The following is a 15,189-nucleotide window of genomic DNA, read 5'->3' as shown; positions in this document are numbered from 1 at the left end:
GTTAAGTGAGGAACACATTGTCACTATGCAGCGATAGATAGATACTGACTTATTTACATACTAATTTACTGACTTACTTACTGACCTATGGACTTACTGACTTACTGATTTACTGCATTGTTATCCGATCTGCCTGCATTAGTGCGATCTGTTTAATATTTGTCTTTCTTGCTTTTTTTGACGCACTGTAGAAGCTTTAATGAGTCATTTTCTGCAAAGAAAGGTATCACCTACTGCATTCTTAAACACAGCTGATACCTGAAAGTGATCAAACGTTTGTGTGTATTTCCTTTGTGAGTGTGTTAAAGGCAGCGGAAGTCACCCAAATCCACCATGTGTGGTGTTTCTGACACGGCATATGGTGACAATCTAGAGTGATTACAGCATCTCTGACCTACTGTATGAGTGTGTATGTGTGTGTGTGCGCGCGCATGCGCGTGCGCACGTGCACGTGTATAGCCATATGTGCAGAGGGGGTTATAAGGGTAAATGAAGCCTATAATTAGCAATCGAGTTTAACCTGAGGCCAACTCTGCCTGTTCTTTCATGTCAGCCTCAGCAGGAACACAGTGCCATGCTAATATGTATTAACAGTAGAAAGAGACAGCCTTTGATGATGATGATGATGATGATGATGATGATGATGATGATGATGATGGTCGTGGTGGTGTGTGTTTGTGTGTGTGAGCAGAACATTACAGGTCCTGAGGAAGACACTGAAGCAGGCGTTCTCTGGCTGCACTGTCATCTTATCAGAGCACAGAGTGGAGCCGCTGCTGGAGTGTCAGTCATTCCTGGTAAGTTTTTTGAATAAGATTTGGATTTTTTTTGCTCATATTTGAGTCTCTCTTTAAGTTAGACAATTCGTGTTGGGACGGCTTTTTAACATTACCTCATACGGCCAAACTTCAAAACATCCGAAGTTTAACTTGGCCTGTTATGAAGTGGTAAGAAATTAAAATTCATCACCTGTTGTTGGATGTGAGTGTGTGGGTCTGTACATTTGTGTTTGTTTGCATGTTAGTTTGTGCCAAAACAAGCTACTGACATAACATGAGGGAGGTGACCTTAGTATCTCTGCAAAACACAGAGCAGTCACCTCGACAGTCGCTACAGTTACCCCTTCACCTCCATTTCAACCAAAAATAATTTGGTTCAGATCCAGAAAAATAAAAAGGCCATTAGTTAGAGGCATTCGTCAAGTTTTTTTTATATATATATATATATATTTTACTAAATTTACTTCAAACAGCTTTTCTTAAAAATCTTACAAAATATCACATTTAGCAAGAAAACAGAGGTTTAAGAAACCCAGATAAACACAACACAACACTCTTCTCGCTCTTCTCTCTGAAGATGATCGAGGACAGCTCCATGAAGAGCTACGACTCCATCCAGAAGCTGCTGAATGAGACGAGTCACCTGAAACAGGCCATGAGCCCCGCTGACCGGCTCCGCCTCTTCCCGACACTTAACCGTCTCAACTCCAGCAAGAGGGCGCCACCGCAGACCGCCAAGATCTCGTCCCTGCCGGAGGAAGCTGAGGATGACGTCCACGACACTCGCCTCTAACAGCCCAGGCACACACACGTCCATAGACACACATGCACCCACATACACACCCCTAACTCACAAAACACAAAGGTTTGGTCTGTGTTTTCATAAAAGTCGATGTGGCCATTTATAAACAGACATTTTCCCCTAAATCACCAGTGAAGCAGCATCTCAATCACTGTAAAACACAAACAATTGATTCAATATCAGGAGAACTCAATTTACACTGCAGCAGAAATGACTAAATTTAAAATTTAAAATGTCCCAAAAAGTCTGTCATATTAACATTAAACAAAATCGACTATTTCATTCTTGATTTTTAATAGGCAACACTTTCTTTAAACAAAATATTGGACATGCACATTACGTTTATTATAAACATGCAAATTAGCATGTAGAGACACATCGCAGAGACACGCAAGCGCACATCTGGCTACACACACAGCCGTTAACTGTCACATGATGAGGCTGCTGTATGGAGCTAATGCACTGACAGAAATTTGAACTAATATAATAAGGTTTAGATGATGTTTTGCACACATGTAAGGAAAGGTTATGTATCTGTAATACTTTGAATGTTTGCATGCTAGCAGCTGTGTGTAATAATCTTAGAGTTAAATTGAGCATTGAGCATGAATCTGTAGTGTACAGTGCAGAATGTGCAGAAACAGAAACTTATTACAAGCGTGCAAAACTAAAAGAGCGACACCACATGTTGACCAACGCAATACAACATGTATACAGGTGTACAAGATATTAGTAAAAACTTTGAACTGAAATGAAATCTATAACTGATGCAAAAAAAGGTCCCCAAACTAAATTAGAAAAATAATAATCCAGAGTGTGCATATGCTGCAGGGAGAAATCTGAATGGGAGGATCTTACTTACAGAAGTATGCAAGATAAAATCCCCCCCATGTATAACAGGGACCACAGCCAGATGGCCAGACGTGATGTGCACGTAATAACATGTCCCGAAATCTCTGGACAAACTGCACACTTTGTTGTTGCACTTTGAACCATTTCAAGTGCCTTTGCAGGTTTCAGTCAGTAAGGGGCTTTTTGGGGGGATAGGTAAACAGTGATTTGCTTCAGTTCTGATAATCCTCATTAAGTTCTTCTCTGAAACTTTATAGTTTGAAAAACCATGAATCAAGCTAGAATTTTTTGATGTTTAAAAAAACTTTTCCATGGTGAAATGAATGAATTAAGAGAATTTTAGAAACACGTTTTGTGAACACATGGCTAGTTTTCACTGCATTCTTCAGTCTCTTTAGATTGTTTTAACTCAGACTGGACACAAAACAGCAGCCACTGTAGAAGTCTGACTTAGTGGATTCTGCACAATCAGATGCAGATCAGAAAGAGCTCAGAAAGCACAACATGAGCTCCTCATATGTACATAATCAATCAGCGTCAGGTAGCTAGCAGGAATGACTAATGTTGCACATGAAAATAAAATAAACAAAGAAGTTCATGCTCGATCTTGGTCCATGGAGACACTGAGCCAGCTACACTTCAAAACACATTTTGTTCCCCATGTTAGCCTCCGTCCACACTAAAGGACAGTCCACACTGCGCTGCGAGCAAACTTACCGCTGAGGTCCCGCGTCTGAATACCAAGAGAGCCAAGAGATTTTTCACAGACAAAAAATTTTACAATCATTATCCAGTCTGAATCCAAATGTATACTTACATACTATTCTTACTAGGTCTGACGTAAAATGAAGTATTTAGTGCATTCAGACAGTATAGTCTGTGGAATTGATGTATGCAAGAAATGCCTGCAAATGTACTAGAAAAGCATGAATACCTGAGTGCGAGACATGAACTTTAGCGCTCAATGTACTCAGACATTGAACATTTTATTTGCTTTAAAAAAAAAAGGAAAATATGAAATTGAGTAGAAGCAGTCATTGTGATTTACATTTCTGAAAAACGATTTTCATTTGACTGAAACTCTGACCCATCATGCCTCAACTTATTCGAGATGTAGAGAAGAATTGTGAACGGTAAAGGTTACGGTGAACTCGGTTGTTAATTTATGATGCAGCAGATACTGACTGAGTATGCAGTATGTTGGTATCCGAATTTCGAACGCAGCTATCACATTTTAGTGTGGACAAGGAAAGCTAATCTTTTCCAAAACTTTCATGTTAACAGGAAAACTTGTCATTTATTTTGAATTTCAAAATAGTCAGTCACATAAAAGGTGTTGACTTTCACCTGTATATAATGTTATAACCAGAATATTGACCATCAAGTTTTAGATCAATATCACCATTGTGAATTGGACATTATTGGACAAAACAGAAAAAGCAAAAGGTAAACAATAAATATTAAATCATGAATTTTGCTACATAGAGAAACTACCGATGCAATGTTGTCTGCAGACTGATACCCAGACGCAGATCGAGCACCATGTTTGTATACGTGTTGACGTATGTACACACATGAAATGAAATCTGTACAGTAGTTCTTCAGCTTTGAGTGAGACTTCTACAGTGGCTCCATGTGTGTTACGCTTAAGTGCCCCCTTTGTTAGTAAGTCACACACACACACACACACACACACACACACACATTAACAGGAACAGTGACACTAACAAGTTATGAGTCAGAAACTCTTTATTTTTCTATCTGTATGCACTTTAGAGACACCCTGAGGTACTCATCAACTTTCACAGCAAGGAAACAGTCAAATGATTATTTGCTGTGCAATGTTTTTTTTTTTTTTATTCCTCCATAAAATGAAATGAAGATATAGAATTGTGACTTTTTCTTCTTCTTTTTTTTTTTTTTTTTAACAAATTCTGCATTTAACTTTAATTTTTCATCCTCTGTTACTTGATAAATTACAGAGAAGACAGTAATTAAAAAAATCAATTTTCTATTTGAAATAAAGTCTATTTTTCCAGAACAGCTGCTGTACAAATGCAAAGCAAACATTTACTGTTTCTTTTTTTAGCATTTTTCAAGTTTTATCTGTTCTTCCCTCAGAAACTGGAAATTGTTTTGACTCTTCTAACATCACTTAACTGTCTTTGGTTGAGGGAAGAGTGTTTGCTCCTTTCATTCTGTATAATAGTTTTGTAAAGCAGCAATGCAGAAAATTTAAGGTACCATGGAGAAATGCCTTGATATGTGAACTGTGACAACAGATGTTTTTTTACAGAGTAAATTAAGAACAAGCTGTTTCTTAGTCATAGGAAAAGGACACAGATGTCCAAAAAATGTATAAATATATTTGTTCAATCAACTATATTTCCAGTAAAACGTAAGATTTTAAGAACGCCATTGTGTCATTCTTGTTTTAATTCAGTTTTTATATCTATTTGTTGCTTAATCAGTAATGCTGAGATTCTAAGTTGTTTGATCATTCTCTCCTAAATACCAATTGTGTATTTAATGTTTGCTGTTTTCATTTAAAAAAATCACTGACATCTGCAATTTTTATATACATTTTTCAAGCTGTGAGTAGCTCCTTTACTTCCCTTATCTACATGGCATTTTGCAGTAACACACTTCATTACGAAGGCGCATTAGCTGCATTGTAGGTAAAAATTATTAATAATAATAATAATAATAATAATCCAGATAAAGGGAGTTAATATTCAGATTCATCTTATCAACAGATGACACACCCATCAGAGAAGCTGCCACGCCTCTGATTCTGCATGATTTTAAGCCTTAATAACATTTAACCGCAGGAGTTCTATAAAAACGCACTCACTGTACAGCGTTCATAAATGGGCAAATTAGCTATTGAGACCAAAACCACTTTTGTACCAGGCTGTAAACACGATTATTTCTGCCTTTAAATTTGACATTTTAAGAAAGGTGCCTTCGGGGATTGACTAGCCTTATGTAGCCGGCCTCAAGTGGCCGTTTGAGGAACTGTAGTTTGTGGCACTTTGTGTTGGCTTCATTTTCAGCCCTGGAGGTTGCTGCTGGGAGTTAAAGAGCGAGTGTGTTGTATTAGAGCTGCCTACCTTCTGTGGTGAATGACCACTGTGTGCTGGTTGTGATTTTTCTCAGGAGTATGACCTCAGACACCCCGTTAGTAATACTGCAAATGCAAGGGCTTTCATTAATGCGCCGCCAATTGGCTCAGTCACCATTGTGTTACCTCACTGGGCAAAAGATGATGAAATCTTCACGATTATTACTTTTCAGTTAAAAAAATCCAGAAAAAAAGAACTGATAAAGTCTGATAGGGATTTTTAACAGTGCCATTTTAATGTTTGTGCTTGAAAGACAATTCTTTAAACTTCAAACAGCTATCGTACAGATCAAAATCATAGGCTGACTAAAATCTCTCCTGTACATATGTATAGATATATTTATATATATATATAAACAATGTCCGCTTAACAGAAACCCTGTCCTTAAAAGTAAAAACATACAAAGAACACAGTGGTAATGGAAAACAAACAAAAAAGTTTGAATTACACTGTAGGGCTCAGCTGGGGTTAAACATGACTCTGGGAAAAAGATGGGCATTTAAAATATTTATTATGGCTTACAGTTGATAGGACATCCTGTGTTTATACAGTTCTATTACTTATTGCCACAGCCCCTCCACTCTGAAACAAGTGAAGGGTTCAGAACCAAACTCGTTTTACAAACAATATGTACAAGTTTTTGTTTTTTTCAGCAGTTTTGCTTTAAGGTTTTGTCACTGTACAAGCGTTATACTGTACCACATACACCAATCTATAGAGCATTTAAACTTACTAATTCTTATATACAAATGTATTTGGTAAAACCCTGATTATGTCAACAGTATTTAAACCAACCTTGCAACTATTTAAAGATAAAACACTTGAATATCTCAAAATACTTAATAGCAAAAACAACAAAAAAAAAAGTAAAGAAAAACCTGCTTGTTTCTTTCTTTGATCCAAAAACACTTTTCACTAAAAGGTAATACCTGTAAGTACCTTCAGTTACTCTTCAGTGGCCTTATGCCATTAGGAGAAGTACATTATTTCACTTGAAGTACACAAAAATACTGTGTCAGTACTGTTCTGAGGCAGTTTCCACCAGTCAAATACTTTACATCTCAACTTATTTCACTGTATCTTGTCTACTGAACGCTGTCCCATAATACGCAGGTTGATACACTGGAATAAGGCAACAGTAAAAGTAACCTGCTGCATAACCTTCTGCTGTTTTTTCCCCCACTTAAATTCTTACCAAACCAAACAAATACTTCAAATACTGTGATAGAATAAAACTATGGTCCCCAAGTACACAACTGTAGTACAGTGTAACAAGTACGTATAACAAGTACAAATACTGAAAGTCAAAGTTCGTCAGGTACCTAGTCTTTACATCATGGAGGGAGGTTTTCACAGCGGAATCGGGGAGCGGGGAAGGAGATGTCTACTTGCTGTTGTTGTTTTCATGCAGGTCTCTATGGAGGATCCAAATGTCCTCGTGTGATTGGTTGTTGTCGTTGATGTTGTTGCGGTAGTAGTTGTTGTTGCTGCTGGGAGGAGCCTGCTTTGTTCTGCTGCTGCTGTTGGTGGTTCTGCTGCGGCTGGGGGGCGTCTGGGTTCGGCTGGGGCTGCTGCTGCCGTTATTGTTGCTGCTGGAGGCAGCAGTGGAGGCTCGTGTCTGCTGCCCCCTGCTGCTGGGGATGGGGAGCTGAGATTTGGCGCGAGGGCCTGAACGTCGGTCGCTGGTCTGGACGGCTGCCTGGCTGGAGCTGCTTCTGGACTGACGGAGGACAGTCTGCACAAAGACACAGAGTTAAGTGAGTCCGAGCCATTTTAATCACCAACTGAACCACAATTATCCGATTGTAATAGTTTTACACCTGCAGATGAAAACACAGTCTAACCTTAATGTTTACCAGATTTTAACTGTTTGTTTTTTAGGTTGATGGACATGGAAGACACCCACTTCTCAACAGGACTGGCCCGCTGTGCAGAGGTAAGACATTTCTTCTCGTATTTGTTGTTTACAAATCTTTTTCTGTCATTTCTGCAATGCAGCACTGTAGCTCTGGGATGCATGGCACTTGTATTACCTGGAGACCTCTAATCCTGTGTGCATCCTCCATGTCTGTAATATGTCAACTTAAAATTCCACCAGCAGATGATGAGATGGATAACGTGACAATGTGTGGCAAGATCAGTGTGTTTGTTTAACCCAAATTTAAAAGAATTACAGGAGGTTAACTCTCAGTCCAGGTTTGAAAGGCTCAATTTTGTAGGCTGGCTACAATCTGTCTGTTGGTATTGAAATTATTCAATTCTTTCTTTATTGGTGTAATAGTTTTTTTTCCCTGTCTGCCAAAAACGGCTCTTTTGGTCAAAGCCCTGAAAAAGATTATTGTCAAGGCCTATTCATAATTATTTTGGAAATGCAAAAGAATTGCAAATAATTTATAAACTCACCTGCGGATTTATTGGCAAGCTGATCATACCATCAGTTTGTGCACAATGTGTCATTACTAAAGCTGCAGTAATGACACATCGTGACACAGTACAGTGCTAAGACTGCTAATACTGGACAAGCCAATTATGTGTGAGGTAACACCAAACAAACACGAGAGACACATGATTAAAAGTTGTACAAAACAATCACAAACGCTCATTTTAAATTTGAGTCACCAGCTTGTGGCTCAGTCTGGTCGCCTAATGTAGTGATAAACATAACGGATTAGTGGAGGGTGTTATTTTGTTTTTCTACAGAAAACAAAAAAAATTATCAAAATAAGAAACGGCTGCTGCGGACAAAAATAATGATGTTTAATGTGAGGCTGTGCAACCATACTAAAATATAACAACAGTTTTTACTTACCGTCAACCAGTGGTGGGTGTTTGGCACTCAACAGATACATTTTCAGTGGGATATTCAAATAATGGTTTATGTCTAAATAGCCATTCACTGTATTCTTGTTTCCGGTGTTATCTGCTGTATTCTGTCTCTCCTTGCTGCTGGGAAAACGTACATTTCTCCACACTGATTAAATATAGTTATTATGATCTAAATCTGTGCTGAGCTGTCAGTCACTAATGCGTTTGCACCCCTTTTTTTCTCCCGCTCACCATCTGTGGTTGCTGCTGGACTACGGTTTCCTGCTCGGCGTTGCTGGATGGCGTCACTTCGCTGGGTGAGCAGGAGAACAGGATCAAGTCGTCTTTTGCCTGAGAGATCTGTGGGCGATGAACAGGAGCGAACATTAAGCAGCAGGTAAAAGCGTGACTGGATGTGAGTAAGGACACACAGCTTTAAGCACTGCTTGGCTGCACTGTGGATATTCTGTTAGTGTTCGGCAGGTGAAGACTGTCATTATTTGAGGTGAATTATTGGGTGGGATGTCAGTGATGTGGTGTCATCAGCATCAGGGGCTTGCAAGTAAAGGTGTAACTGTCAATTCTGACACCAGTAATTTGGAAACAAAGCTATCGAGTGACTGTTTAAAGTGAAACATATTTGCAGCGCAAGAAAACCTCAAACAAATCGTGTTTTTCCCCCGAACACAGGAGGAAATATCTCTGAAACAGCATGCAGGTCTAGGGTTGTCATGACTGAGTTTAGGAAGCCAGTATGTCATTGAGGGCTTTATAGAAAAAGTGCATTGATTTTTGGCATTCTATACTGTGATTTTTTAAATTAATTTTTTATGGCATTTATATGAAATTTTTTTCACATTGACAACTTAATAGACATCATGTGTATATCATACTATACTATTACTTACATTTTTTACATACAGTACTACTGACTTTTTTAATGACATTGTGTTTGGGATACTGTAGTGTGGCTAGTTAATGACATACTTTTGTATGATTTTGACAGTTTCAATCAAATACTATATTGTGTCAATTTTAAATTTTGACATACTATACTATGACCTTTATTTAATGACATTTTATGGAATCCTATACTATGATATTTATATCACATACTATACAAGGCCTTTTTAAATGAAAATGTTTCTGCCAAAATATACCTTTACTTTTTGTTTTTGAAGCACTACACTGTGACTTTTTTAATGTAAATGTTTTTGGCATACTGTTTTATACGTTTTGACAATTTTAATCACATTCCTACTATGACTATTTCAATTTATTTTTTTTTACCTACAAGACTGACTTTTTTAATGAAAACTTATATGGCATACTAGACTCACATTTTTTATGGACTTTTTTAAAATAAAAATATTTTTTTTAAATGACCCTATTACTTTTTTTACATGACATTTTTAAAATACTATTCTAAGACATTTTGATGAAAATGTTTTTTGGCATAACACTGTGACTTTTTCAATGAAAAATGCTTACAGTATACTACTCAAGGACTTTTATAATCACATTTTATACTATGACTATTTTAATGAATTTTTAACACATATTTTATGACATTTTTAATGAGATATTTATCACATATTATACTGTGACTGTTAATGAAAAATGTAATGGCAGTCAAGTTTTTGTGGCATATTATTTTAAATTCTTTTTTTTATTTTCGATTCTTGACATTTTTAAATGTTAAAATTCATCGGCCAAATGAACAGGTTTATCCCACCTCTCAAGCAGCACAGAGGCTGGTTAAAGGTAAATGTCATCGTCATATAAGTGCAATTCCAAGACTCACATTAGTCTATATTTGGCAGGATGAAAGCAATTATTTAAAGAGCCAGGATGCTAAAAAGCAGAATATCTATAAATGGCAGCAAAATTAAATTTAGTATTTTGCTGGATGACAGAGACACAGTGATAGTCAAAGGTCCATCTACTCGGTCACTTATTCTGAAACTGTGTGTGTGTGTGTGTGTGTACCTTGCTGATGTCTGGCTCTGACTTGCTGGAGCACATGGTCTGCAGCTCTCTGATTAAATCCGTCTCGTCATCAGAGAACACAGACAGACCTCCAGGCGCCCTACAAACACAATGAAATTTAAGTTAGTGTTGTAGTTGCTAATATGTAGTATGTAGTAGTAGTATGCTAATAATCATCATTCGACAGAATACCTACCTCTGGACTTTGCCATTGGAGGGGAAGCTGACATCAGTGCTAGACAGTGAACCTGCAATCACAAGCGAATATGAACAAATGGATCAGTGCACTCAAATTACAAAAACAATATAAAACACTATTTTAATACTACTGGAATTGAAACATGCCAACAGTTTTGATTGTATTTGTACAGTCTGGTTAAGATATCTACCTCCACCCAAATACTATTAATTATCTAATTAAATGTTGTTTGTTGTACTCAATGAATTGGTCAAATACATTTGAGAAAAAAATGCATTTTTAAACAAAGTCAGGCTTTTCCTTAGGCCTAAAGTATTGTTAACAAATGCAAAATTTGGTGTAACTTATGTACGTTGGTGCAGAGGTCTGGATTATCCAGAGTAACGGGGCTTTTGAGTGACAGCAGCATCAAGCACATATTAAGACTATTTAACAGCGCCCCTCTGTGGATGCTGCTGACACAAAGCCAGCAGTTCTTCCTTAATGTGTTTTTTACTCTTTTACTATAATTTGCACAGATTTTTTTAGATTTAATTGTATATTTTGTGGGATTTTTTTTCTATGCTGTATTTCCGTTTCTCAACTTTTCTCCTATTTGTTGCGTTGCACCAAAATACTAAAGAAAATTCCCTCTATGTGAGATCCTACTTCACAATAAACTGAGTGCTGATTCCGTTTTTAAGCCCTCGATACTCCAAAGTCTGTTTCACAACACCATCAATGGAGCATTCAGGCGGCTGAAAAAAAATTAAGAAAAAAATTCAAAAAGAAAAAGAAAAAATGTTTAAGTAGAAAAATGTTAAACTACATATACCGCCATGCAGGGACCTTGACCTTTGACCTATGACCGCCAAATCCTAACCCCCCCACCACTGAGTCCAATTCCTTTGAGGCATTCTTGAGATATTGCCTTTACAAGAATGTGCTGGATGGACAGATTATAACTTTTTTGATGGACGGGCAAACAAAAACATAATGTTATCGCTGGTGCAGAGGCATAAAAAGTCATAGTATAGTATATCGTTTGTTTTTTTTTTTTATTTTTTAAGTGCATTTTGAAAAAGTCATAGTGAAGTATGTCAGAAAAATCTAAAAAAAAAAAAAAAAAAAACATAGTATAGGATATCACATTAAAAAATGTGTTGTCCCTCAGAGGATCTAACCCTCGGGATCAGGACACAGCTTGTAATCTCACCCTCTCTGAAGGAACCGCCGGAGCTCCAGCTTAAGGTGGGACCTCCCTTCTTCCGAGGGCTCGTGTTGGATCGTCTCAGTTTGCTGCTGTCCCGTCCCTTTCTGCCTCCTCCTCCGCCACCACTTCCTTTATAGGAGCTGATGGCTGACAGGGGGAAGTTCCCGCCTTGAAACTCCAACAGGTACCTGTCAATCTCTGCAGGAAATAAAGGGGAAAAAATAAACATCAGTATGCTTTGTATGTTCAAGCAGGTGGTTCTGGACTGAAACAGCAGCTGGTGAAACGTGAATGAACCCTCGCCATCATCTGTGACGCCCCCACACACCGTGTCGAGGCAGAGGACAGCCCTGGAGAACAGCCTTGTTGACCAAGATGCTGAGGGCGGCTTTCACCACAGCCTGCTGCCCGGCACTCAGCCCACAGTTGCTAGGAGACGGTCGCTGTGACGACTGCGATGAGGAAGACGAAGAGGAGGTGGTGGAGGAGGAGGAGCGCCTGGCTGTTACCCGCGAGATGATGGCTGCTTCTACACGGGGGACGACCACAGCATTCCAGAGGCGAGCCAGCCACCTGAACACACACACACACACACACACACACAGTTTCTAAAACGATTTTGTGGATTAACTTCACACATGGACACTTAGCTCCCAAAGAATCGAGGGAAAGGCTGTATTTCAGTGCTGAAACAATTTAAGCCATTACTAAATTGACAGAAATTAATCAACAAATTTCACTATTTGTTTTTTTCATTTGTTTTATATTATAGAGCCTGTTCACACCTGGTATTAACAACGTATTGGTGATCCAAACACAAGTGGAGAGCTGAGACACAATAGCAATATCGCTGTCAGCAGAATTCAACACATCTCCTTTCATAAGGCTTAACTATGGTTGGTCATGCAACTCATAGTAGAGTATTTCATAAAATTTTCAAATAGGGACAAGTATAGTATGTCCAAAAAAAAGTAATAGTATCATATGTAATAAAATTGTGACAAAAACATCATAGTATGAAGTCATGGCAGAAAAGTGTTAATAGTTATTAAGTGGTAAACATCATAAGTAAGAAGTAAACATTATAGCAAAAAAAGTCATAGTATAATGTTGAAAATAGTCAAAGTTTAATGTGTCATAAAATTGTACAAAAAAGTCATCGTATGGTATTTTTTTTAAAAAAAAGAAAATATATTATGTGATAAAATGTTAAAAAAAAATATGCTACAGTATTTCTTAAAAATGTACACATCAAGATGCAATAGCTTGGTCAAATGTGGCCAAATGTGCCCAGACAAACTCTGCAATGAATTTCAGTGATCATATCACTATTCTCGTTGGTTGTTTACATTTGCGTTGAGCGCTGTCAACTTGTGATCGGATCACCCAAAACGCATGTTAATACCTGGTGTAAACAAGGCCATTGTAAACTGAAGATTCAGCAAATCGTTGATTGTGAACTGGGCTCCTGAAATTTGTTTTTATTTCATTTATATAAACAATAAACCAAAATTGTGAAGAGAATTAAACAACAGTTGCAGTTATTATCAGTATAGTTGAAGCACTACTGTATTTAATTCTCTCAAGATAAATAAATAAGGCAATCAAGAAGATATAGTACATATTCTCTATTCCCTCAGAATTGTCTGTGCTTTTACATCAAGGCGACTGTAATATATCACAAATTCCCCCTGGAGATCAATAAGGTATTTCTGATTCCAGAAAGACTGCCTCATGGCTACGTTGAATAGCTAACATTTTCAAACTAGCTCAGGAAGCTTTATAAGTGTTAAGCCCCACTTCCATCCTCAATCAAATATTCTTTCTCTCTTGAGTGTTTAACAACTAAACAGCTAAATATTCACCGTGGTAACAGCGTGACGGGATCTAAGAGCCAACCATCCTGTGTCTGCTGATGTTGCTTTGTAAACAAAACCTGAGAGAATCTGCATTATTCTGTGGTAATGTACTTTTTAATATATACTTATACACACACAAACACTAGCTCATACACACCTGACAACTGCCTGTGTGTTATTTGGGACCACAGGGCAGGACAGGAAGAGCTGTGGGCCCAGCAAAGCCTCATCGGTCCCTAGACGGGACAGACAGGCGTTGAGCTGCTGCCAAACCTGGCTCACCCACAACACAGACCGCTCCATGACGCCATCAGGTGACCAAACTCCAGTCCCCACCTAGAGGAGTGATGGAGGAAGAAATGTAAGTTTTTACTGTTTTTAATCAAACTACTGAACTGTAAGAGTGATGAAACAGTGAGGAGGATCGTTGTTGATTTTCTTAACAGTTGAATAAATTAAAACAGTCTGCTTGCTTGCAGGATATTATTCATCACATTGCTCTATTTCAAAGTCACATTACATCAGATTTATGTAGCTCTGTAAATTAGTAAAGTATTTGTTTTGCATTTATGTCTGACACATATAATGGGTAATGGGAAATGTGAAGACTTAATCCAGGAGAAAAATGTAAATATCCAGTGAAAAAACATCTATATATCTGTAAAACAAGTTCATTTGCTCATTTCAGACCTCAAAACGAAAAACAAAACATTACATATATATGTATATATAAATATATATACTGTATATATATATAAACACCAAGTTAGTCCAGATATGATTTCATATTACTGTTTGGTAACAATGAAACAAAGTCAACACAACGTCTCTGTCTCTGGCAGCTGCAGCTGAACCTCTCAATGACCTTATGCAGCAGCTTCCTGCGGAGGTGTCTTCCCAGCAGGCCATGCACTGGCTCCTGATCCCAACGCAGCGTCACCCAGCGGAAATGTTGCTGCAGGCGGAGCTCAGATCCCTGCAGGCGTGGCTTTGACAGCGTTGCAATCAGGAAACTGCCCTCGCAGAAGTAGTGTGGACCTGAGGTAATGGATTAATTTTTCATTGTTTGACCATTTATTTGTTGGTTATCTGGTTTTATGAGATGACACCCACACACAGTAACACAGTACAGACGGACAGTCTACTCAAAAACTACACCCATTTCTAGGATATATTTTTACAATTTTTGCAATGTAATATTTTTATATAAAAATATATTATCAGGCATAATAATTTAAAATATTTTTCAAAATACACTTTATCAAAAAAATCATAAGTCATAATATGTATATATAATATGTTGAAAAAGTCATAGTAAATGACATAACTCCGCTATAGTTTATCATAAATTTGTGAATAATAGTTGTGGTATAATATGTTAAAAATGTCATAAAATGTAAAAAATAAAAAAAAGTCTTAGTATAGGATGTTGAAAAGACATTATAGAATAGTATATCGAAAATGTTTTGGAATGTAATAAAAATGAGAGAAAAAGTCATAGTATAATAATAAGTCATATTATGGTATGTTGAAAATGTCATAGTATACTGTCATAAAAATGTTTTTAAAAATGCCAGTATACTATAT

The 15,189-nt window shown here is 37.5% G+C and overlaps 2 protein-coding genes across 2 annotated transcripts in view; one reads left to right on the top strand and one right to left on the bottom strand.

Annotated features, from left to right (window-relative positions):
• The window catches only part of cftr (CF transmembrane conductance regulator), a 48,556-nt gene extending 43,710 nt beyond the window's left edge, over window positions 1-4,846 (top strand). The window contains exons 26-27 of the mRNA XM_042495996.2: window positions 692-797; window positions 1,357-4,846. Coding sequence (XP_042351930.1) covers window positions 692-797; window positions 1,357-1,572 — 322 coding nt within the window. The 3' untranslated portion in view covers window positions 1,573-4,846. The remainder of the gene's footprint in view (window positions 1-691; window positions 798-1,356) is intronic.
• A 924-nt stretch (window positions 4,847-5,770) lies between these two features.
• cttnbp2 (cortactin binding protein 2) overlaps window positions 5,771-15,189 on the bottom strand; it is a 165,381-nt gene continuing 155,962 nt past the window's right edge. Inside the window, exons 16-23 of the mRNA XM_042495910.2 lie at window positions 14,468-14,640; window positions 13,760-13,938; window positions 12,072-12,316; window positions 11,747-11,941; window positions 10,549-10,600; window positions 10,353-10,452; window positions 8,616-8,723; window positions 5,771-7,293 (exon numbers count right to left, since the gene is read on the bottom strand). Of these exons, the coding sequence (XP_042351844.2) occupies window positions 6,943-7,293; window positions 8,616-8,723; window positions 10,353-10,452; window positions 10,549-10,600; window positions 11,747-11,941; window positions 12,072-12,316; window positions 13,760-13,938; window positions 14,468-14,640 (1,403 nt within the window). The 3' untranslated portion in view covers window positions 5,771-6,942. The remainder of the gene's footprint in view (window positions 7,294-8,615; window positions 8,724-10,352; window positions 10,453-10,548; window positions 10,601-11,746; window positions 11,942-12,071; window positions 12,317-13,759; window positions 13,939-14,467; window positions 14,641-15,189) is intronic.

The sequence above is a fragment of the Plectropomus leopardus genome, chromosome 7 (genome assembly GCF_026936395.1).
Source record: "Plectropomus leopardus strain MGB_pleo_1.0 chromosome 7, ASM2693639v1, whole genome shotgun sequence".
NCBI classification, from domain to species: Eukaryota; Metazoa; Chordata; class Actinopteri; order Perciformes; family Serranidae; genus Plectropomus; species Plectropomus leopardus.
This window is presented reverse-complemented; position numbering and strand designations above follow the sequence as displayed.